Source organism: Impatiens glandulifera, chromosome 9, assembly GCF_907164915.1.
Source record: "Impatiens glandulifera chromosome 9, dImpGla2.1, whole genome shotgun sequence".
Classification (NCBI taxonomy): Eukaryota; Viridiplantae; Streptophyta; class Magnoliopsida; order Ericales; family Balsaminaceae; genus Impatiens; species Impatiens glandulifera.
The window spans coordinates 32,789,308-32,813,648 of record NC_061870.1 but is presented as its reverse complement, the minus strand read 5'-3'; the positions used below and the strand labels follow the sequence as shown (position 1 = coordinate 32,813,648).

General features: G+C 34.1%; 4 protein-coding genes across 6 annotated transcripts; 1 reads left to right on the top strand and 3 right to left on the bottom strand.

Moving 5' to 3' along the window:
- The first annotated feature begins 106 nt into the window (after nucleotides 1-106).
- On the top strand, nucleotides 107-3,786 carry LOC124915079 (SWR1 complex subunit 6). Of its 2 annotated transcripts, XM_047455731.1 has the most exons (5): nucleotides 107-399; nucleotides 486-588; nucleotides 865-968; nucleotides 1,061-1,280; nucleotides 2,145-3,786. In XM_047455731.1, exons 1-4 carry the CDS (start codon nucleotides 295-297, stop codon nucleotides 1,262-1,264), a joined length of 516 nt encoding a protein of 171 aa, XP_047311687.1. In that variant the 5' UTR covers nucleotides 107-294; the 3' UTR covers nucleotides 1,265-1,280; nucleotides 2,145-3,786. The 2 variants fall into 2 exon arrangements, with proteins under 2 accessions (XP_047311687.1, XP_047311686.1); XM_047455730.1 differs by lacking the exon at nucleotides 2,145-3,786 and having other exon boundaries at nucleotides 1,061-1,394.
- On the bottom strand, nucleotides 2,159-4,149 carry LOC124915080 (laccase-3-like). The gene is made up of 4 exons (XM_047455732.1): nucleotides 3,905-4,149; nucleotides 3,546-3,674; nucleotides 2,384-3,328; nucleotides 2,159-2,300 (listed from the first exon to the last, which is right to left on the bottom strand). The coding sequence occupies exons 1-4, from the start codon at nucleotides 4,131-4,133 to the stop codon at nucleotides 2,170-2,172; spliced, it is 1,434 nt and encodes a 477-aa protein (XP_047311688.1). The 5' UTR covers nucleotides 4,134-4,149; the 3' UTR covers nucleotides 2,159-2,169.
- Nucleotides 4,150-6,152: 2,003 nt separating this feature from the next.
- Nucleotides 6,153-16,026, bottom strand: LOC124915078 (N-terminal acetyltransferase B complex auxiliary subunit NAA25-like). 2 transcript variants are annotated; one of them, XM_047455728.1, is made up of 19 exons: nucleotides 15,785-16,026; nucleotides 15,382-15,538; nucleotides 15,170-15,288; nucleotides 14,981-15,055; nucleotides 14,335-14,428; nucleotides 14,129-14,247; nucleotides 13,690-13,760; nucleotides 13,147-13,288; nucleotides 12,873-13,048; nucleotides 12,251-12,453; nucleotides 11,421-11,551; nucleotides 10,788-10,864; nucleotides 9,954-10,028; nucleotides 9,486-9,678; nucleotides 8,312-8,431; nucleotides 8,067-8,205; nucleotides 7,777-7,817; nucleotides 7,271-7,546; nucleotides 6,153-7,100 (listed from the first exon to the last, which is right to left on the bottom strand). In XM_047455728.1, the coding sequence occupies exons 1-19, from the start codon at nucleotides 15,929-15,931 to the stop codon at nucleotides 6,408-6,410; spliced, it is 3,048 nt and encodes a 1,015-aa protein (XP_047311684.1). In that variant the 5' UTR covers nucleotides 15,932-16,026; the 3' UTR covers nucleotides 6,153-6,407. The 2 variants fall into 2 exon arrangements, with proteins under 2 accessions (XP_047311684.1, XP_047311685.1); XM_047455729.1 differs by lacking the exon at nucleotides 15,785-16,026 and having other exon boundaries at nucleotides 15,372-15,507.
- Nucleotides 16,027-20,558: 4,532 nt separating this feature from the next.
- LOC124916279 (bidirectional sugar transporter SWEET5-like) lies at nucleotides 20,559-22,052 on the bottom strand. Its single transcript, XM_047457004.1, has 6 exons — nucleotides 22,007-22,052; nucleotides 21,870-21,906; nucleotides 21,268-21,484; nucleotides 21,026-21,187; nucleotides 20,824-20,943; nucleotides 20,559-20,742 (listed from the first exon to the last, which is right to left on the bottom strand). Exons 1-6 carry the CDS (start codon nucleotides 22,050-22,052, stop codon nucleotides 20,608-20,610), a joined length of 717 nt encoding a protein of 238 aa, XP_047312960.1. The 3' UTR covers nucleotides 20,559-20,607.
- Between the last annotated feature and the right edge of the window lie 2,289 nt (nucleotides 22,053-24,341).

Below are 24,341 nucleotides of genomic sequence, written 5' to 3'. Positions count from 1 at the left end.
TTTAAATTTAATAATAATGATTTTAATTTTGACTTCGTTTAAAAAAAAAAGTATTTTTATTTGCCAAATTTGAGTTGGAATGGCAATTTATTAATTTTCTTTCCTGACTTCAGTCCAAGTATTTCTCCCGCAGAATCCCGCCGGAGCCAGCGTCGAACGAAGCCAAGCCGTGCGGTCTAGTTTTTTTTTTTTTTGTTTCTCGTTGCAGGCATTCTTAGTCGCCTACGCCGCTAATTATCGATCGATTGATTACTGAAATACCTCATCATCCTTTTCTGAATCTTCACGTTGGAAATGGATGACGATATCTCTAATTCGATACGCCGTTCATCGACCCGAACTCGTAAGGTCGCCACCAAAATGGTCGCAGCGCTTACAAACAGTGATAATCGAACGCAGGTTCCTTTAATTCCTCTCTTTTTTCTATCGCATACTTTAATTTTCACATATTGATCATGCTTAACCCCATTCTCATACTTTTCTAGGCGGCCCTGGCTCGTCTTGAAGCACTAGAGAGCGACAACGCAGGAAGAGAAGTTGTCGAAGTTGTCGATGATGACGAGGCTTCTCTTGATGACGATGAACAATGTTAGTTCTAGGTTATTTAGATTAGTCATTTATTTTTATGTTAAGATTGTCTTTGAAATTGTTGACGGCACTCTATTCGTACTTCCTGGCTAACACTAGTAAAGAACATCTTATTAATATTAACCGGACGATTTATACCAGACAATGCCACTCTAGTTATTTAGTGTATATTTTGAAACATCCTATATCTTCATTGTTGTGTTCTTAAACATGCATTGAATTAGAGATGATGCTAGTAGCTGTTTGGTATTTCATAACTGGAAATTTTGTTTGTAGCATACGCAAAGCATTCAAAAGGAACAAAACGTAAAACACGTCAAGCAAAAGCACTCGAGAATGCTAAGAAGGCCCCTAGATCGTTCCTGGAACTTCTGCACGAGGTAGTAAAACAAGAAAGACAAAGAATATATATTGTTTATATTATCTCCAATGTGATTCAGGAGTTCTAATCTTCTTCTACATCTGGAAACAGGCAAACCTTGAAGCTTTACCTCCCAATGTTCCATCCTATTTGAGAGCAGCAGTAGGACCACCTAACTCCACCTCTCGTCGCCATTTTTGCACTGTATGTGGGTTCTCTGCAAACTATACTTGTGTAAGATGTGCGGTGCGCTTCTGCTCAATTCGGTGCCAGAATATCCATAATGATACTCGCTGCCAGAAATTTGTTGCTTAGTGGTAATACTTACTAGGTAAATTACATTATGTAAGAGTCAACAGGAGTTGCTTTCTTTTCTTGTTTGACCTGATTCAGTCTTTCATCATCTTGTAATGACAAAATCAAATAATCAATCATGCTTCCTTCATTTTTTGGTAACCTTCTACCAGATTTTGCTACTGTCACTGCAATTGTTTATGTAAATATTTCCTATGACATACTTTGAATCAAATATAGCTGGACTATTATAGAGATGTGCTGAGATCATATAGTATTAAAGTCCTTCATGGGAAAGATTTAGTTTTGCTAGGTTCACTCGGGAATAGTTTGAAATCATGGAGTAATGATTTGACTCACAAGAACAATTAGAGCCTGTTTGATGAAAATGACTAAAATATCCTGTATATTTAATATTTGAAATGTTGTAAAAAATTAAAAGAAAGGTGTTTTAGTTGATGATTTGATTAATGATTAGATAAGGGAATATTTGAATTAAATCCAAATACCCCTTGATCAAACAGTAGAACATTCTAATATATACTGTTGAATCAAAAGTATCTGTTAGGCATCTCGTTCTCGTCTCTTCAAAAGCCATAACTAGGCTAAAGTTAAGTCCTTAGTTGTGCTTAGGCTTGTCTACTGCTGCTATTGGTATTGCTTTTACAACTTCATATTTGCTAAGAAATCGAAGACCGAACAATTGAAACAAACATCTGATGTATCATAATTATAACTAGTGGAACCATACACACATTCGAGAATAACAGTAACAAGAATTGCATAGTTGGCTACGTAATATGCTATGTGATTTCTTAAGGATAATCACCAAAACGAGAACACTAAGAACAAATATCAACATACTTGACAGAATATAAATTTAAATATAAACTTGGAACAGGCTGAATCTTGACTCAGAGATCTTATTAGCAACGAGGCAGATCTGTTGGAGGAGGCTCAACAGTCTGTAGCTTGCCGACTCCATTTTCTACAATGAATGCCATGGCCAAGCCCCAAGGAAGATGAGTGTCTATATGACAGTGCATCAACCACACCCCTGTTTTGACAAGTCAAAATTCTTAGAATCGATTAAAGAGAATACTCAAGCTCTATGATATATAGATATAGGCATTTTGCTACCTGGGTTATCTGCTACGAATCGGATCACTGCCCACCCACCAACGGGAACGTCGATTGTGTTCCTAAGAGGTGGATCATCAAGGTTAAACTTCGTTGCATCCCTTTGTGGATTGAAGTTTCCAAAACCTTGCCCAACAACATAGAAATCGTAACCATGAAGATGTATGGGATGATCCTCAGTTGAGAAGATGGATGTGTCTTGCAGAACAATTTGCACACTGGAACCAAACTTCATCTTATGGAGTTTAGTTCCGAAAATAGGCTGCCACAAGGCCCGACTCACATTACCTGTGTAATTGAATTGGGTGAGTGGAACTGGAGGAAAATCTGTTGTGTATACTCCTTGAATGTTCTGATAGTATGCCTGTAACAGTGAAATTGTATTTGGTAAGACAAAGGACACGTTGTTCATGCTGGCTGCAAATCGCGTGTTGTTTGGGCCTTGGCACCTGGGACCAGGATTACAGTTGACAAAACCGAACCCAACTGTGAAGAATAGGTCTTCATCTATTTCTTGTGGGACCTTAGCTGTGGATGGACTTCTGAATTGTGCCTGGAATGCAGTCACAGTGGCTGTGTCATTATAGGCTGGGAGGCGGGGCAGGAGTGGCCTTGAATTTGATGCAGTCCCTTTTCCAGATGATTTGTATTCAAGGATAGCAGTGGTGGTGGTGTTGTCAAATGGTGCATTTTGTGCAGTTGCATATGCTCTGGCTGCCATGTAGTATTGGCCTGGGGCCTGATTAGCAGTTAGAAGAACGTTGGTTGTCTGGCCTGGACCCAGCATTATGATGTTAGTCGTGAAGGGCTTTGTATAGGAGGCATCAGCTTCAACAACTGTCAGCATGTGGTTAGCTACAGAAAAGAAGAGCTGTTGATTGAGTGCAGCATTGATGACTCTCAGCATAATTTTCTCGCCAGAGTTCACTGGAAATCTCTCAGTGCCTGCATCATTTTCAGCAATTTGTTGCTATACAATCTATTGGATGGATGAAGATAAAGGTATTATTATACAGAATGCCCTTTGTCCACTTTAATTATCTGTCCTTCTTAGCTGTTAAGCCTATTATTAGTGATATTTTCTGTCCTCTTAACTGATTTTCTTTTTTAAGTTTTCCTGGTATGTATTAGCTAATGATATGTTTATTGACAAATTGCAAACCTTGACTGGAGCATGGGTACAAGTCACCGGGTTGACCGTTAATGGTGTATGCATCAGACACATTAGGTGCTGCCCCTGAGAAAAGTGCTTGATTCAACACACTTATAGGATCCCTGTTCCACCATTCACCTGTTTCATCACCAAACTTTCATAAATTGTTACTAATACTCTATCTAAAGATCTTGAATGATACAGTTCATTTGATGTAGTTTATTTTTGGAAATAATCCAATTTCCTTTGGGAAAACACATTGTTTGATGAAAAGGTGGATTATTTAGGTTAAATGAATTTTAGTTGATGATTTGATTGATGATGAGATATGACCTTATAGTTATACACTTATACTTATTGAGAATTACCTAGAATAACAGGAAACTCTACATTGGGCTTTGGAAATGGGTAAGAAGAACCCGCTTTAGGGTAGATGATTAGAGCTCCATAAACAGTGACTCGGAGCCATCTGCTGTGAGCATGCCACCACAGTGTTCCCTCCTGATTTTCAATGTTAAACTTGTAAGTGTATGTATTTCCTGGCATGATTGGGCACTGAGTAACATATTCAGGCCCATCTGCCCATGGCGTTCGCATCTGCCGAATTCCATGCCTGAGAAAAAAATAGAATAATAAATTGTAGGTGAATTACGTGTAGAAAATCGTAAATGCATGGTTTGCGTGAAGCAACTAATTCTACTATTTTCCATGCATGCAGGCTAAACATCATTTATTGGTTATTGCTAAGTATGCAGAAGTATTGATTCTTGAAGAAAATTGGTCATTGTATTTTCTTACCAATGGATGGTGATATTGGAGCTGCCACTGTTTTGGACTTTGACGACTAATGTGTCTCCATTTGTGACTTGCAGTGTTGGTCCCGGGTACTGTCCATTCACTGTAAGTCGAGTATGGGATTGACACAGTGTCTTGATGTTAGTTTCTTTAACCTGTTCATTCAATAAAGAAGATTATATTCTTATTACATTTGGATGGGCAATGCCCAGGAAAAATGAGTAAAAGATAATGAAAAGGCAATGCAATGCATACCACAAAAGTATGGTAATGAATCTCAGCAGTTGCAAATGAAGCAAATAGGATTATTATTAGAAGGCTTAAGCCAAATAAGCTCTTGTAGTAAGCCTCCATTTTTGTCTGCTCTTAGGTTTGCTGCAAGCCTGTTTGATGGACCATATTTATAGTGCAGTGAGAATGAATAGTGAGTTTATTTTTTATGTTAAAAATAAATATTAAAGTCCAACTAAAGGTAGGATTTGGTGCACCAGCCCACTAGGTACTTGTTAATGGTTTTATAAATTGATTTTATTGGAGAATCAACCATATGAAAATGTGTTATTATATGTTGAATGTTTCTATAGGTACTAGTAGTGGTTTGTTTCACTGTTTGCTATTATTTACTCAAGCTGAAAGTAAACCCTAACTAATAGAGTTATTCAAGGATTTTCATTTAATATGATATGTGTGTCTAAAAGAAATTATTTAATTTATAAAAGGGCCTTGTTTGATCTTTGGATTATTTGAATAATGATATGATTTGAATGATCAAACTAAGTCTTGTTTGTTTTGGGTGTAATTTTTACCCCCCAAATGATTAAAAGGTTAGTTGAGAATAAGTTGGTCAAAATAACCTAATTTTGAACCATGCAGGTTGTTGATTGAATATTGACTTGTTTGAAATGAATAGTGTATAGGGGATGATGATGATGATGATGCTCTCTTTACAACTATTGGTTAGCCAACCAGAGCCCAATATGATTGGGAACCTACAAAATAGGACACGTAATGAGATACATCTCCAATTTAAAATTCATTTTATTTGTTGAGTTTAGTTATTACTTTATTTGTGCTCAATTTTTTTGTTATCAAGTTTACAACTTATCTCCATAGCTCAAACTAATGATCAACTACATAACGTCACTCCACTTAAATATATATATATTTGTTCAAATAATCTATTTAACAGCGGTTTTTTCTTCTGGGCTTGCGAAGCGGACAAACAGATAAAACACCTAAACTATAACCTCTCCAGACCATATAAGTACACGTCGAGTCCATGCCCATGCGAAAGGTTTAGTTAAGATATGCCAGATTCCACCAAATATACAAATGAAACATAATCATGCTTAACCAATAAACACACCTAACCAGGCGAGTGGAACGTGTCGCCTGACAGATTTGAACCCAAGACTTCAAGGACGTGTGGATATAAACTTCTTTTACCACTAGGATAAAAAAGGGTTAAAAATCGGTTATTTCGTCGTGAGAAAACTAGCACAAATATCGAGACATTTAATATTTTAAGTCTTTGACATGGGTTGTTATTAATATATAACGAAATATAAAATATGACTAAATTTTTTTGAATGATTGTGGCCACGTATATCTAGCAAAGCCTTACTAACCGGTTAACAACCTCAGGGAGGGAGTGATTGAAAGAGCTTACGTGTATTGTATCTTATAGTGCATTTAGTTTCTAGGTAATCCACCAACATAATATAAAAAAGGTTTATGTATAGAAATTTGTGAGATTTCAAACTGTTACATCTATAAAATATGTTCCATTTTAATCTCTATTCATCATTTAATACTCTCAAATAGAAGAATCACTCAAATATATTTAAAAGGACATTATTTATCGTACAATCAACAAGACAATACATTACCGTGTTTCAACGGAAAAAAATAAAGTGGCAAAATTTTCAAAACAGACATGGATGGGGCCAAAAAAATATCAATGTTTGTGATATAGATAATGAATAAGCATTGAAAACAAAAGAACGGACTCATCTCAAATAGTACAAATCTTAGGATCAAGCTCCTCCAAAGAAACATGCTCTTCTTCTTCATTTATTATAGGTGCGATTTCAATGCTCGCAGTGATTTAACTTTTGATTCACAGATCCGAAGAAACTCCAATAGAACCGTATGGTGACCCTTCACCATTCTTCTTGCAACCTCAACACGACTCCACGACTTAACTGCCTGAGAAATTTGAACGCCGAGTTCTACTTCACTCATCAACGATATGGAAGTTTCTAGAACTTCCAAAACCTTCCCAGGTCCTCCTCCGCTCTGATCCTTTGTCTGAATAGAAGAAAGTACTACTTCCAAGCTTTTCTCGTCAAGGTTACTAATATTTTCCTTCAGCCATTGGCTAACCTTTTCAATCAACCTGGACAATGACTCAATTGAATCTCTAATTCCCTCAGAACAATTAGGGCTAGTCACTAATTGTTGTTCTGAAGGCGGCGGCGGCCCTTTCTTCTTCTTTTTTCCAGATGGAATTAGAGAAGAGCGGACATAGGCCTGTATTATTAGACTATGCCAAGAGAATGATTCACTAACCAACTGTATAACAGTAGGAAGATTAGATCCGGGAGATGAAACCACAGATCCTATCGATTCGATTTCCTCAAGGATATACCTCTCTATCAGAGACTTAACCATGTTCCAAATATTTTGCTTCAGCTCATTTGCACTTAAATTCCAGGCATTCAAGAATACAGCAAAGTTAACCCAGTCAATCAGGTCTGGCCTTATAGCCTGCCAAAATAATAATGGAAGTTTTTAAGGATATTTTTAGTCATTTAACCCAAAATAATCCACCTTTTCATCGAATTGCAAAAATAAAATCATGAAAACCTTAGTTCTACTAAAAGCTGCGTGACTATAAAGATTGAATAATTATAATTAACGGGATTGTAAATTCATACCTCCAAAGACTTCTCGCCACTTGAAATTTCAACAAGAAGTTCAACAGCATCCTGAAAAGGAAACCCTAAGAACTCTGTGTAACGCTCAAGTAAAGCCTTCAACTCTAATGGGATTCTAGTATCAGGAACGGAGCCATTTGCTTCTACATTCTCTTTAACAGATGATGATGATGATGATGATGCACATCGAATAGACAGATAAATCATCCTTGGAAGTAGAGATCTCTTCTCAATGGATTTTTGCGTGTGTACTTGTGTTTGCCTAATCTGTCGGTCCTGCCATTGAGAAACAACAAAAAAAGTATTTCACTAGTTAGCTACGTCAGGCTTTGTTCCTCAACTATCTAACAATCACTAATTAAGTTAAAGAAGATAACATTGCAGGTTATTTGCATCCTGTCAAACACCATTGATTAGAAATGGAACTAATATTTCTCTAAAACTCTTTTAAGAGATTTGTTTTATGAAAAGAAACTAGAACTGATTCCAAGGAAAGATGTCCTCACCAAATTTTCCTTTGGGCAGTAGGATACTCCTTGATATGGTTCTGCAATCAAAGTATATACGTCCCATTAATCAGTGAAGAGGAAGGAATATCACTCAAAAGGGTTCACAAAGTTGAAACCAGTGAGGCATGTTGTATTGATCTTCTATGGTCTCTAGTGCATTTAAGCATCTCTCACATTTCTTATTTTATTTATAAAAAAAAAGGGGGAAACATGACTTATGACAAATTACTGTAAAATCCATATATATTTATAGTCATAGCAGGAGATAGTTCATATACAGATCAGACCTAGAAGATAATTTTTGTCGCATGTTGGGGTCCACCAGGGTCGTGACTGCAGATCCTCGTTGAAGGTCAAAGTTTTGCTTCCCATCTTATTTGAAAGTTCAATAAATTCACTGCCACATTTCATGTTTTCCAGTATATGCTGGATTGGACAAACATGAATGAATGACAATTTTAGAATCTCATAATCCAAGAGAAAATCATGGGTAGGTAAGAAAAACATGGTAAAATAAAATTGAACAACAAACCTCCTCTTCTTCAAAATTATCTGAATGTTGTTTTAGCTGAAGAATAGGGGCTTCAATCTTCGCAACTAAATACTGACTGGAGCATTGCAGCTTTTCTTTGAACTGAATGAATTCAATAACCTGAAATGCATTTGTTGGATGTATTAAATTGTGATGTATTAGTTATGTGAAATAGACATTACTTGCTAACTCACCGTGAGTAAAAAAACATATTCTAGAAACTACTTATGTAGGAAGTATATATGATTAGTAAAAGACTAGCCCACAAGAGAATGGTTGTTTACGTCATAGATCCAAGCTTTAGATAACACAATCAATTGATCAAACATTTTTGGACTGCACCAATAAATGATAAAAGAGTTTTTTTTCCATTTACATCCCTGTTTTCCTGACATGCAAATGAATAAAAAGTACTTTTCACATTTATGGAATTTAAAGCAAGGTTTTTCAGGATGTGTCAAATCTTTTTCTAAATTCATCTGTAATATTCTGATTTCATGTGGTCTCCTTCCTATTAAAATTTTGAGGAATCCCATATAAATTATGACTTGTATCAGATCGATTATTTTTTAATCTCGTTAATTAGAGAAGCTATCTTAATGGGAAAATTGTGCAAATAATCACAATGCAAATATTTTGATTGTGTTATCTTCATACTACTAGTCAAGTGAACTTAGCATGTACAAATCTCAAGTGTAAAATAGCCAAAAGTTGTATGATGAGGAGAATGAGATTATTCTTCAATTCACTTACTAGTAGTACATTACGAAGCAGAGTTGAGAATTACTGATTGAGAGGGAAGGATAACCAGCTGAAGGAAGTGAGAATTGAGAATTCGCAGAAGCCAACATTGGTGAGAATGCAGAGAGATAAGAATCAAGAAACGCAATTCTGTTATTCGATATTCCTGTAGTACAGTTAGTACGGCTAATTGTAGTTTTTAGGTAGTTTATCTCTCCTTTATGTACTGCACTCTTCAATTATACTAGCTATGTACTTACCAGGTGAGCCTCTAATTGCCTTCTCTAAACTATATATACACCTTCACCATCAACATTTATTTACATATATGACATTAACCCTAACTATTATTTGCAATCCCTAACATAAGAATTTTTTTTTATATCAACTACATAAAAGTAACGAAAGAAATAACTAAAATGATCTTACATACTTTGGAATAATTCCGATGGCGATATGCAAGAAATGTAAGGTCTGCAGATTCTCTGAAATGGTCATCCATGAATTTCAGATAATTGCTCAAAAGATCGTTTAGATCTATCCAGAGAGGAGAAAACAACATCTGCGGCAAAATGTGGTGAGAAACTGTTTCTAGCAAGATATTCTTCACGTCCAAAGACTTGTACCTGCAAATGCCAAAAAGGATAGCATATGTTATATGTCTACACAGTATGTGCAGACTTGGATTATAGACTTCCCATTCTCTAATCATTCTTTCTTCTGTTTGGGGCGTGGACCACTAGTTTATGTATTTGAAATCTGATATAGCATTAAGCTCTTAAATACATCAAACCAAGATTGTAAAACCTCAAAATCACCACAGGTCCAACACTTATCACTAAGGAAAGCTGAAAACATTTGAGCATTATTTAATGAGCCACAAGGAATAGATCTTGCATACCATTGATAAGCTAATGGTAAGGCACCCCAGTGAGAATAAAGATGCAACAACATAATTTTGTATTGCCCTACATACCTGCAAGTGATCATAGCATTTCTCTTTAGAGACTACTAATAACTCAAAATAATGGAGCTAGAATGAAAGAAAAAAGTTGACCTAATGCATGAGGACCAATCATCCGCCTACAACCGAAAAACAAACATATGACATTGACCATCTCAAACAGTTCCACCAACTCTGATAAAACATTCTTGCCAAACTAGTGGGGAATCAAGAAGATACTAAGTACAAAATTCTAACAAAAAAGTACAATAGTCTGACAAAAGTCAACGAATCAGCCGAGGCTATCTGACTATACAGACTCTCAATGCAGTTAAATCTCATGAACAAGGGTTACTAAAAATATGCAGTAACATCTCAACAATCATATAACCGTAAAGACATTAAGGAACATTATGTGGAATATCAACCACAGTGATGATATCAAGGAAATATAAATAAAAAACTTACTATGAAAACCAACAAACCAAGAAAAACATGTTTCTCTTGCACCAAAAAAAACTCTCATTATACTATGCACTTAAAAATCCTTTCATGGATAGAAAATCATCGAATCAGGCAATTAGCCAAGGGTGCTATGTGCAAGCTTATGTAACAAAGTCTGGTCAGTGGTGAACAGTGGAATAAGGTTGAAGAAAGTAAAGACAGACAGAAGACATAGACATTCCTCTTGACATTAAATTCCATAAATGAAACAAAATTTACATGCGTGATAAGTTCACAATTACCAAAAATCCTACTAGAAATAGAGTAAATCGTAAAATACAATCTGACCTGCGAACAGTTAAACCAAACTCTAATATCATAATTGCCTCCACCAGATAGCCAAGTTGCTTTGTGCGCCAAAACAACTATACACAAAGAAAATATCTAATCATCAACATACTCCATGTGGAGCATTAGATTAATATTTATTGCAGATAGATCCTAGAAAGCACAGTTGAAAACCTCCCATGCCCACATGCAAGAAGTATAGTTACAGTTTACAAAAATCTATGTACTTATATCTTAATCTTAATACAAGTTTTCCCATTAAAAACCTCTTTTTCTGTTGTTTTGTGAAAAAAATAACAGAAAAATCCAAAAGAATTGTAAAGGAATATATCATGTAAATACATAAAAATGAAAAGGAGAATACACGTATTATGTCAAACTTTCTTACAAAGCTGAAATGACTGCAATTATTATATTACAAGCCAATAATTTCACGGGTCACCCAATCCCTCTTGTTACGAAAACAGATTTGAATAATGAACAAAGAATTGGCAATTGGGACATGACATAGTGGCACACTTCTCTTCATTTAATTAAATAAGACCTCTTTGGCAGCCAAAACACAAAAAGAAAAGGAAGATATGGATACATCAAACAAAAGCCAAGAATATAATACCCATCCTCATTGCATACCTGAACCAAAATATTAGAGACCAAAGATAGCAGCTCTTCACCAAGCACGTTGTCTTGTGGATCCAAGTCCTTGGAAAGCGGAAGGTTCTTATAGTACAAATCCACCATTTGTGAAGCAAGACGCACAAGATCTGAACCAGATAGCTAGAGTCAATATTAACAAAGTGAACTCCCTAAAGGACTTTTGCAGATCTTGTGAGATTCCAAATGAGTGTCTGATGGCAATGGTCGGATTATGTAAATTTGCACAAGCCAATTCATTATTGAAACAGTAACAAGTTTTTCGGTCAACTAAAGCTGTCATTATATTGGACAAGTAATCGTAGAAATAAAGACAGATGTTTCGAGATAAAGGATTTGTCATCAATTTTGGAAACAACCAATATATAGTATGTTTAACTACTACATAAAACTTCTATGCTACTTAGACAAGTGAAAAAAAAAAAAGATAGGTAAATTTACTTAGAATAACAATTGCTCAAATATATGCTTGCACAATATTTCAAAGAATTAGAAATAACCCCCGAAAAAAGCGTTGTTGGATTTGAAATCAAATTTGGGAATAACCAATATATAAAATGTTTAACTACTACATACAACTTATATGCCTACTTAGAAGGAGAAAAAAACAAAAGTATAGGTAAAATTGCATAGACAATTGCTCTAATATATGATTGCATAAAAATTTCAAAGACACAAACATACAAAGAAAAGAGATGTAGGTGATAACAAAATGTAAAAAAAAAATCGCAATCCTCGCAATATAACATTAAAACAATTGCTCAATCTGCTAATAAAAAATTAAAGCAGATTTAGATGACGAGACAAACCATCTGTTGGGAGATTAAAGTAAGTGCCAACAAGTTCTTGTATCTTGAAAACTGTGATTGATTTCCCAAGCAACTCTTTTGCTGTAGCAATTGTAGGCTCCATATTCTCTGTCAACTTCTTTGTGAATTCTGCCTTCTTGCCAGGGGACAAGATTTGGACAAATGGCTCCACATCAGAAGTAAAGCTGGCCAAGTGTCCAAACCTTTTTTTTGCAAAAAATATGATTTGGAACAGTTAAACATGGTGTGAGGACTTATTTTGGTAATGAATCAGTTACTAAGTAAACAGCATAAAGATGATAAACATGGATAAAAGATTGAAAACTGAGTACACAATACACAGATAACAGTCACTTTTTAGCCAAACAAATTACTTGAACTAAATCCGGCTGCCAATTTCAAAGGAATTCAAGGTATCCCCGACAAAAATCATCTAATTGCTACAAGTTTATTATAGCATATGGTCATGACATATATCAAATGTAATAAGATGATCAAAAGTTGCATGAATAAACTGAAAAAATGCAAGTTAATCAAGATTTTTAGCAGAAAGGACAGGGAAAAAATGAAAATATAAAATCAGATGACTTAATTAGTAAGAAAATATATTGAAAAAATGCACCTGGAGAAATATCTCATTACAGCCTCAATTAATTTGTCATCATTTCCTTTTCCAAACAATGCCTTCCTCCTTTCAATCTCAATAAGTGCCAAGTGGGGACCTCTTATATAACCTTCTTTTGATTCTTCAAGTAACTTTTGCACAAAGACTGATGCATTTGATATACGTGAATCAAACTAGACAATTAGAAGATCACAGATCAATGTTAGATGAATATATGCAGATTGTACCAATATCACTTAATAAAATAAATGAAGCAAGATCCAGTGCATACTATTTCTTCCGTCAAATGTGAAAAGTTGCTATCCAAATACTTTCTGGGATAACTCAAATCACTGTCAAGGGTATTGGGCCAGCAACTTCCATCCTCCAGCAAACATCCTAGGTAATGCAGGAAACACTCCCAGTCATCAGGGCTGCCAAATGGAGAATCATAAAAATAATGTTAAGAACACATTTAGAGAAACACTTATACATACCACAACAACCCAAGGTACATAAATGGACTATTTTAGTTAGGTAAGATTTGAAAACATAACCTCCCAATCTCCCCTTTGGGAATGAAACAATCAACATCCCTAACACATTAAACCGAGTCTTAGTGACATGAGAGCTATTTGACTGGAGAAAATTAATAAAGCAACTACGTGTAATGCACAATATGTTAAAATAGAGAAAAGAGCACGATTTTTAGCAAGAGTCGAACAAGGCTACTCTTACGTGACAGTGCGTTCCGAAGGTCACCTTGCTTTGTTCAGATACTCAAGAGAGATAAAGTGGAATGTATTTCACTACTTCCATTTTTCCATAGACATACCATAACTCAAGGACCTTCTGAAATACATCCGCTGCGGCAGCATAATCCCCAGCTCGAGCAAGAAGCCTACCCTGTGCACTTGAAATAAAAGGATAAAGAAGTGTAAGAAAAGCAAATAGATGATGATCCTCTAAATGGAAAATAAAAATGGTAACCCTGGAGCGAATAGGAAATTTAAACCCATCAATAAATGGCCAGGGAGTATGATTACAGCATATGGTCCAAACGACATAGTAGTACACAGTTTACATCTATGACATAAAAAATATGCTTCCTACATGGTAATTTCTTTGTAAACAAAGAACAAGTATAAGCTATTAAGAAGAATTGATAAACAGGTGAAGAAAGAAAAATAGCATGCGAAAGTCTGACCAAGTCGAGCAATCACAGAGGAAATTTTCAAAGATATATATCTAAATGAAAAAGCTACAGAAAATACCTTTACACGCAACCTATCAACTTCAATCATAATAAGTGATCCTAAGTTCCCAGAAAGAACTTCCAAAGCATCCTTGAATTTAGATTGTTGCTCCAAGAGAGAGATGTATACAATCAGAGCTACAAGAGAACTCAGTTATGCAATTGGGAGATCATCATGAGATACATGCATTGTCTCAACTTAATGCCATCAAAAGTAAATTTTACCTTCTGGCTCATGTAAACTATGAGAATTAATATGCTTTTTAAGTAAGCCTTCAGCCAAAAGCAACAATTTATCTTCCCCCTTGCCACATAAGACCTACAAAGATTCGCATAGAATAAAAACAATATAAGCTTCCAGAAAAAAGTTGTCATCGAGCCATAGATATGACAACATCTACTCGATTCTATTAAGAGTTATGCTTTGGTGTCTTCTGAATTAGGATTGAGTAATAGTTTGGGTTTTCAAAAACATCCCTTCTAAAAATTTATCATCAACTAATTAAGTGGAAATTTATCATCAACTAATTAAGTGGAAATTTAGAGAACTTAACATTTAACCAATACTCTCAAACCTACTAAACAATCATTGACAAAGCTAACAATAACTTTGCTTATCTTCCCATTTTCCATCCGAAGATCGTTGACCAACTCATTTTATCATGTTCTCATTAGCCAAAATACAATATAGAATGATAACTAATACCCAAAAGAATGAGTCCTTATTGACAGGCTAATAATCATTATTCTGCCTATGACCGCTCATTATATTCACCAAGTATCTGCTCTAGGTCAAGCACCAAGGGGAAATAAAACAGCAGACCACATTAAGGAAGAAGAACTGAACATGAAAGAAAGCAAGACTTTGCACCTGTAACTGAATGCTGCAAACTGCCCATAGCAAGAACATTTCTTCACCCCCAATCTTGTACATTTTAATAGCAATCTGCCACAAAGCACATTCCCTGACATTGTTAGTCTAAACAACTTTAACCATAAAACATATTGCAAAAGAGGACCCTCGAGCACTATAAAACTATCACGATCTCACAATATTAACCTGTTGTTGTTTCACGAAAGAGTATTCCCGGACATAACAGTTGAAAAGTCCCATCATCAATTCCGGATTATTTGGGTACTTCGTACAAGCATGCTCATAACAGCCCGTAGCCAAGTCCACTGACATAATTTAAAATCATCACAACTGGATCAATCTTCATTACACATATGAAAAATATAAATAATGCATTTTTCACAAGTACATGTACAGACAATGATCAAGCCGTTGAAATACAATCTGCAATGTGTTGAGAGTCAGATCATCAATTAATACAGAGTCGGTTGCATGTAACAGTTTCTTCGCATTTAGGCATACTGATAACGCTTCCTCATTTTTGCCCATCCTCTCCAAAACAAGAGCCTTAAGAGCCTGCAATGATATACTCATATTTAAATTCGTGTTAAGTAAACCAGCAATCCAACAATCGGAAAAATGAGTGTTGAAAACTAAAGAACTTTGCCAACATCCTTCACAGAATTGAAAACCACCTAATAGCTTAGTAGTAGTATTTATAAGCACACTATTCCAATCTTATTATTGTTTGACCATAAAGCAGGTCAATTTGAGGTGAAAGATAAACACAATGAACCTTAACATATATATATATATACTCACAATGGCGTAGGGGGAATTTGGATATTTGGATAGTAGAGAAGCAGATAGCTTCAAAGCATTCTTGAATTGGCGAGAATCGATAGAGTCCCATATAGGCCGAACTCGACGCTCAGGTATGCCGCCGGCCAAGCCGACCTTGGACGCCATTACAGAGCTAGTATTATTTATTAAGATCTCTTCTCTGTATATATCTAGACAGTTTAACGAAATCGGTTTATCGGTGAGTGACGACGGTAGTAGTTATTAGGGTTAAGGGACGGACGGAATCATATTAGAGACGATGATGGAATATAAAATAATATATATTTTTTTAAAGGTTAATATAAAAAATATATTTTGAATTTTAAAATTTTAAATAAAACGTTAAAATAAAGGATTTTGAAAATGTTATATATATATATATATATATTAATTAGGGGAGTAGTTTGAAAAATGTATTATTATTAATATTTGTTAGAAAAAAACTACACAATTTTAAACTATTTTGAGTTATTTAATTCAATTTATGTTATTTTATTTTTCTTTTATTTATTAAATTAAATACTTTTTAAATTATTAATTTTCTATCATTATATATTAATATTTTTAATTTTTTTATTAAAAATATTAAAATATTAAAATTATCATCAATCATTATTTTTAAAAAAAATAAAATAAGTTATTTAAAAAATTCAAACGATTAAATATATATAAGTTAATCATCACAAATTTAGTTAATAATAAAAAAAATCAAAAATATAAAAAAAAACAAAAAGTATTTATCCAACTTTATTGACCCCACCTACTTATATACTTAAAAAATTATAAAATTTATATTTGGTATGCTAAATTTTTATAAAATTTGTATTTGGTATGCTAAATTTAAACTAGGAAAGTCAAAATTTTAAAATTTTCTATTTTGAAATTAATGTTTAGATTAACTGATGTATGGTCTTTTTTGAAGATTTTTTTCTTAAAAAAATTAATATAGCATAGATGGTTGTATTTAGAGTAACAAATGTACCTGCTCTCTTGTAGCTTTAAATTTATGTTAGATTTAAATTTTAATAAAATAGTACTACTATTCAAGCTCTTTTAAAATAGACTATTTCCATAATAGTTATTTTATGATGAGAAGAAAATATACATGTGTAATTACTATAAAGGCGAAGAATTTATTGCTCATGAATATTATGTCTAACATCGTTTCACAACCACGATTCTAATCTAGCCTATGCATCATTAATAGAATATACATGAATTATATAAGTTAGACGTCTGCTCGCGCTTGCTCAGACAAAACGTCTGATAGAAGTAGTTATAAAATAGGTTTTCAACAAGTAGTACGTTATTTATGGTGAAGTTACCATGGACAATCTTACCCTTAACTCAGCAACCATTAAGGATAAATTTCCTATTCCGGTCATTGAAGAATTAATGGAAGAATTGCATGGGTCTAGGTTTTTTTCCAAGCTCGATTTGCGCTCAGGGTTCCACCAGATAAGGATGCACCCAGGTGACTGCCACAAAATAGCATTCCGAACTCACGAAGGTTGTATGAGTTTTCTTTCTTTGTGTCTTTACTACTCAGATTCTAAACGCAAAGACGCGTGAGACGCAAAGACGATCAAGAGAGACACATGAGGTGCAAAGACAATCAAGAAAGACGAAAAGACTTGAAGACAAAGGGGTTCGAACTGATAAAGGGGTTCGAACTGACTTTGTTCTGTTGAACACAACATACTCATATTCATCATAATTTACAATGACTAACCCACCAAGAAGGTTCAATGACTCAGTTCATCTATATCGGAACAAAATGTGTACAATATGTTAAAAAGTGTGAAATGGGGAATATATATCATCGGAAAAATTTATCCTCACGCTTCAAACGAACACAAATTCATCCTTGTAGCTATCGATTATTTCACAAAGTGGGTCGAAGCTCAATCATACAAGGTTCTCAAAGTACTAGATGAAGTCCATGGAGATACTTTCCCAAGGTCTCTCTGGGATTGGCAAAGGCTCCAGCAACCCCGGAGTCTTGTGTTGATCCACCTTATCTTGTTGACATACAAGACACGTCCTAACGTAGACTTCAATGTCGTCTCTCATCTGGGGCCAATGTACCCATGTTCCACAAGCGCCAATGTACGATGAATACTTGGACTTGCGAATTCACACTTCTCTTTCTTGACAAACAGTTCAGTTTCCCTTAGTACCTGGAAAACTTGTTGCAGGTGTTGCAGATGATCCTCTAGTGTTCTGCTATATATCACAATATCGTCTAGGTACACCACAACGAACTTGTCCAAGGAGCAGAATGTGGCAGGAGCATTTGTTAAACCAAAAGGCATAATTAAAAACTCAAAAGAGCCATACCTCGTAACACATGCGGTTTTGGGCTCGTCTCCATCTTGGCCCTTACTTCGTCCACGACCTTTGAATTTTCTTCCGATCTCCTTGTCATTTCAGCTCTGAAACCAATTATCACGGGCTTGGTCTTTTCACCAACAATCCGTGCGACACTAGTTATGATCTTCATAAGATTGAATAACTAGTCAGCCTTACTCAAAGTAACATTCGAATAAACACAAGAACTTTAGAGAGAGAAAGTAATATATGGATAAAAATACTTCGTGCTTTACAATGTAATACTTCAAGGGTATTTATAGGACTAATTCTAGTCGTTACATTAATTGTGCACTAATTTAGGGATTCCTTCTAATTATCAATTAATGATGCACTAATCAAGAACATTCCTTTTATATGTCACATAGTTAGCTTAAATTAGTAAATATAACGCCTAACACATGGCTACACCCCGATCACAAAGAAAAGAGGCCGAAGGAAATATAACAATACTCGTAGAGGTTGAGATATTAAAATCACCATTTGTTGTTCATCTAGACTCTTGTCTAAATTGAAAATGCAAGAACAAGAATGTACCGATTCTATTAAATATACCCTAAGTATAAAAAGAGCCCAATGCCTTAGAATCTTAAGCAGACTGACCTTCGAAATTGAGAAGCGAGACTCAACCTCATGATAAATGGTTGAAAGATTAAGCATTCGAGCGAACAAATCCCTTGAAAAACTCAGGGCGAAACGTCTCGGCAAAAGACAAGTCCCTAAAAGTGACAGCATGAATCTCGAAGAACATTGGTTACATGTGGTTTCCTCTAGACACACTCTAAGGAAGAAAGTATGGAACCGATTCTTGAAAATATTTCAAGAACGTTGAAAAAAACTAGTGCCTTGAAAAATAAGAAAGTCTAACTTCGAACTTAAATCACTAATCAGAATTGTGATTAAATAGTATTTCGCTAAACTGAACAGCGATACTTAGATTTATAATAATTACTAAGCAGAATTGTGATTAAATAGTATTTCGCTAAACTAACTAGCGATGGTTAAATCTATATAGCAGAATTATGATTAATTGGTATTTCGTTAAACTGACCAGCGATACTTAGATTTATAGTAATCACTAAGTAGAATTGTGATTAAATAGTATTTCGCTACACTGACCAGCGATACTTAAATCTATATAATCACTAATCAGAATTGTGATTATATAGTATTTCGCTAAACTGACCAGCGATACATAGATCTATAATAAATTTTAAAAAAAAGACCAAAATTAATCGCTATCCTAATTTTTAAAACTTCAATTATTCAAATATTAAAATTAATTCCCCTCACGTTTTCAAAATAAACTTTTTTAAAAAAGCGTTCCAGAATTTTCAAACTAGTCGATCAAAAAAGTGTTTTTAAAAATCGATCACAAACACAGCGGACCTTTCAAAACAAATATCTTTATTTCTTTGATAATTTCTTTAATAAGTAAATTAGGTGGCGACACTTAATTGAGCCAGATATGTTTTGTATTAAATCCTAATTCAGTTCTTCATCTCATTTTTAAGTGAGACTACCCTTACGAGGTTGGTGTTTGTTTTTTATGAGATTCTAGAGGAAGGTAAGCTAAGAGATTTAATAATACAAAATCGGGAAATTTTTAATTTCATAACGTTTTAGAGAGAATTCGGGCTAAGCTTACTATCCAAACCCCTCATCCCTGCTTCGGGACTCGAATGAGTGGTAAGGCATAAAGCTGGTTAATTACGGTGTTCGACGACTCTTAAGGGTAAAAAAATGTACTTAACAATGTAGTATTAACGGTTTTCCAAATCCGGAACCCTTTTAAAAGAAGGGTCTCCCTTTCTCGAAACCTGAAGTCGTTTAGCCGATTATTTATAAAAAAAATTGTCGGTTCCTGAAAAGAACTATATCTTCTCTTTTTTAATCTTATTATCATAAAGAAATAGTTGTATTTTCATAAAGAATATGAATTGAAATAAAATATCTTTTCTTTTTTAATCTTATTATCATGAGTTTCTGAGAGAATACGATGATTGCTCACTAACATTTCCAACGATTCTATTGGGCAATGTCTCATTGTTGGGTCCATCATCGAATTTTTCATTGAGATTATTTAACATTTTTAAAATGAATTGACTTCATTTATAATGACGGGTTCTCTAAATTTTAATTTTTGCAAAATTTCTTTTAAATAGTTGTCTCGACATGTAATATAAAATGACCATTCTTAGAGAAGAAAAAAATCATATAACTCATCATTGTTGCAAAATTTGTAAAGCCATAACATAACATATGCCTCTACTTATTAAATAGCCATGTTCCATCCAAAAGACACCTAAGTGAAAATGGAAAAGCTAAACCCATAACCAAAATCATGGTCTGATTAGTTAGGCATTTTATCTTGAGGGGCAATAATTTCAACTTTAGCCTTATCTTGAGGGGCATCATTCAACTTTAGCCTTTTACTCGATTTCGCGGGTGGGCATTTCAATGTTAGATGGCTTGTCATCATCCTCATCCCAGTTGGTCGATTTGTAATATGTAGAATAGAGAATCAGTTGCGTGGCACCAAAGAAGGTTCCCAAACCATTAGGAATCTATACAAAACCACAAGTCAAATCATTAACGTGTTACAATAAACAATTTATAAGAAGAAATGAAATATTTTTTCAACTTACTGCGACGTAGAGATCAAACTTAATGAGAGCATAAACCAACCAAATGACTGCATTAACGAAATTTGTGAAGGAAATCCAAAAGGGCATGTATTTAACGCTCTTGGTCTTGATCACTTGGCTCTGTCATTTTGTCACATGTGTGGTCATTTTCAAATAACAACAATAATTTCGTTGATCAATGCAAGATAATAAAAGAACTTACCATGATCGTTAGTGGAGAAGCGTACATGACCACATTCAATACCACACAAATTGTTCCAACAATCAAGGACCTATACGTGGTGGTGTGGAAAACGATCATAGTAATGGCAATTATGAAGACCATAAAAGCAAGTCCAACGCTAAGGGCAACTGTGATCATCTTCTGAAGAAATTGCAATAAATATTATTAGAATATGCATGCGGAAACCAATAATGATGCAACAAGTGATCAATGCTACTTACGCGTTTTTTCATGCCAGCGAAGGAGAAGTAGAAGATAACATAAGCTAACTCAACGACAAATCCGATGCCATTTATGGTTCCTACCAAAAGGGCATCTGGGTGAACAAAGGGCATTGCATAGAAAACCCACATAGCGCAATTTAGTAGAGTTGCAAGGTATGGATCTGGCTTGAACTTTTGAACTGATTTTGCCCTCCAAATAGCTATGAAAGTTGGTCTGCATGGGAACACCATATATATATAGATAATTTCCCTAATTATCTTTTTTTTTAATGGATAAAATATTTCTCATTATTTCACAGTAATCATTCAGTATTTCAATACCAACTCATGATGATATGAATTGAAATGAGTTAATAAAATCGTAAATGAACAAAATAATTAATTTGTGGGTTTTTTCCAAACCAACATTAAGATCTCTTCAAAAACGTGGATTAATGAAATTAGGCATAATTTCTTTATTAATATCCTTTTTTTGCAACACTTTTATTAATAAATACTAAAATTAAGCACGAAGTGACTCTTTTCTTGGATAATTAGTATGTGCCATGAATCTACAATATAATATTATAAGACTTGTATTATTTGCTCAGAGATATTACAGTGGAGACATGAAGAGGCAGAAAGATATAACATTTCCTGCATGGAGAAGACGTTATTAATGTGTTAATAAGGGTGGAAATTAGGGCTGTAAAAAGAATATTAATCAGAGGAGGAGAAAGAGAAGATGATTGATTGCCTATAATTCCTACAAGGTTGCGAATGCCTTCTCTGCTCAAAGCCATCTACAAGGAAGAGATAGAATCATCATGAATCCAATAGAAATATAAATTTCTTATTATACAGAATACATGCATATACGTACCTTGTTTTTGAGAAAGGAAGGAAATTTCTCTTGGGAAAACAGAATAGGATGTGAAGAAGGAATTTGAGCTTGTTCAGACTCTTAATTAGTACTGAGTAAAGCATATGAGTTCATTTTGAATATATATATATATAAGAAACAGATACTTATTTATGGTAAGTGTCATTGAAAGAGAGAAAATGGTGGATCAATTAGGAAAGGGTCATGATGTCCGTTTGGGTAGGATCACATAACTAGTTAATTTAGTTTGTTCACAGGATTATTAATCTCTCACACACACATAGAAAACCAATTGATTTTTAAGGATAATATATTAGAAAAGCGTCAAAAATGATTGAATAATGAGGGAATTGATTTACCATTGTTAATGACTATATGTTTAAATTAAGATTCTCATTTTCTTTTTAATAGCTATTTTGTATATCCCTATAAATTATCAATCAATTCATATCAAGACTTCAATAGTACTTTCCCTAGTAAAATATAAAGATTAACCTTATTGATAATAATTAAAGCGGTTAGCAGACGTTTTATATCTCAGGCTCAGCTCACACCTCCAACACCAGCAGTAGGTAGCAAGCAGGCATTTCTATCGATCTCGTCGACCGACGAATTTCTGATTCTCTCGGCCAAACTCATCATACAAGGTTCAATCTCGCTTTCTCTCTCTCACTTTCACGATCTATATCACTGTTAACTGTTCCAGATCTTGATCTGAACCAATACCATCCGGTTTAGCTTGATCACTCGTTCGTCATAGATCTCTATGTTCAAATGAATGATATATCTCCACTGCATAAACCTTTGGACTCGATTATATTATAGAATAGTTTTCATCTTTTGTTTACCATCTGCTTGCTTAATTCTTAATTCTACTATACTTTTTTATTATGTTGACCTAATGTGGCTACGTGCAGGTGTAGGCATGGCAAATTTCCGGGTTTTCGACCCGAACCGAACCGGACCCGAAGTTGCCCCGAAAAAATTAGGTTCTTAAATTACCCGAAATATCGGTTCGGAACCGATGGGTACCCGGACCCGAACCCGAACCGAACCCGATTTTGAATTTTTTTTAGTTATTTAACTCATTCTAATTTATTAATGTATTTTTAATTTTTATCTATGTTTTAAACTTAATTTGGATCAAATTGAACAAAATTTTAATATTTTAAAATATTTTATATTATGAATGTATTTAATGAAAAAAAATTTACTTCATATGTATTAAGCTTTGAAAAATTATTTAATAAAAAAAATTATAAAATATTATAAAACAAACAATCATATATTATATAATATATAAATAGATACTATTAAAAAAATCGGATCACAGGTTCAAGCCTAATTCTCTCTACTGTATCTCTTCTTCCTTCTTTCTCACAAACCGTCTTCCTTTTTTCTCACAAACCGAACGCACAATGTCTTTGATTTTTAATTACTGAATTTGTTTAGGTACCCAGAACCGAACCGGAACCGATTGGTTCCGACCCGAAATTACCCGAAACCGAAAATCAAATTAATTATCCGAATCGAATGGTTCGGTTCCTTCAGGTACCCGACCCGACGGGGCAACATTGCCATGCCTATGCAGGTGTCGTATCTGAACGTGAGACTCTAATTTAGTGAAAATGGTCAACTGATGCAGTAATTGATTCAATGTGGTGTCCTTATTAGTTGCCACATATTATTATTTCACATTTGATCTAGGTTCACTTCAAATTAATGCTTCATATAAGGGTATGAACAGATAATATTTAAGATTGTTCTATTTTAAGTGTAATATTTAGCTTCATTTCCACCTTATAAAACTATGTGAGTATTTTTTAAATATATATTTTATTTGTTTGTTGATGAATTTGATTGAGATAAAATAAATTTCTACTATATATTTATAAATTATATAGTTGGCTTATCTGACAAGCTTAATTTTGGAGATCCTTCCAGATTACACAGATTTCAGTAGTATCGTCACTTTTATTGAACTGAATTTGATTGTATTTGTGGCAACTTGCCAATTAAGCTAAGCTTGTTGATTTGCCCTATTTGACTTGTGTTATAATATTTAATAATTACCCAATATAACTTATTGGAACATTATTGTTACATTTTTAAAACATCTTGAAATGTGAAATGTTTTGTTATTATCATTTGTTACACTTATTTTGTATGTCCACGTGTTGAAAAAATAAATTTACACTAATTAATGGAT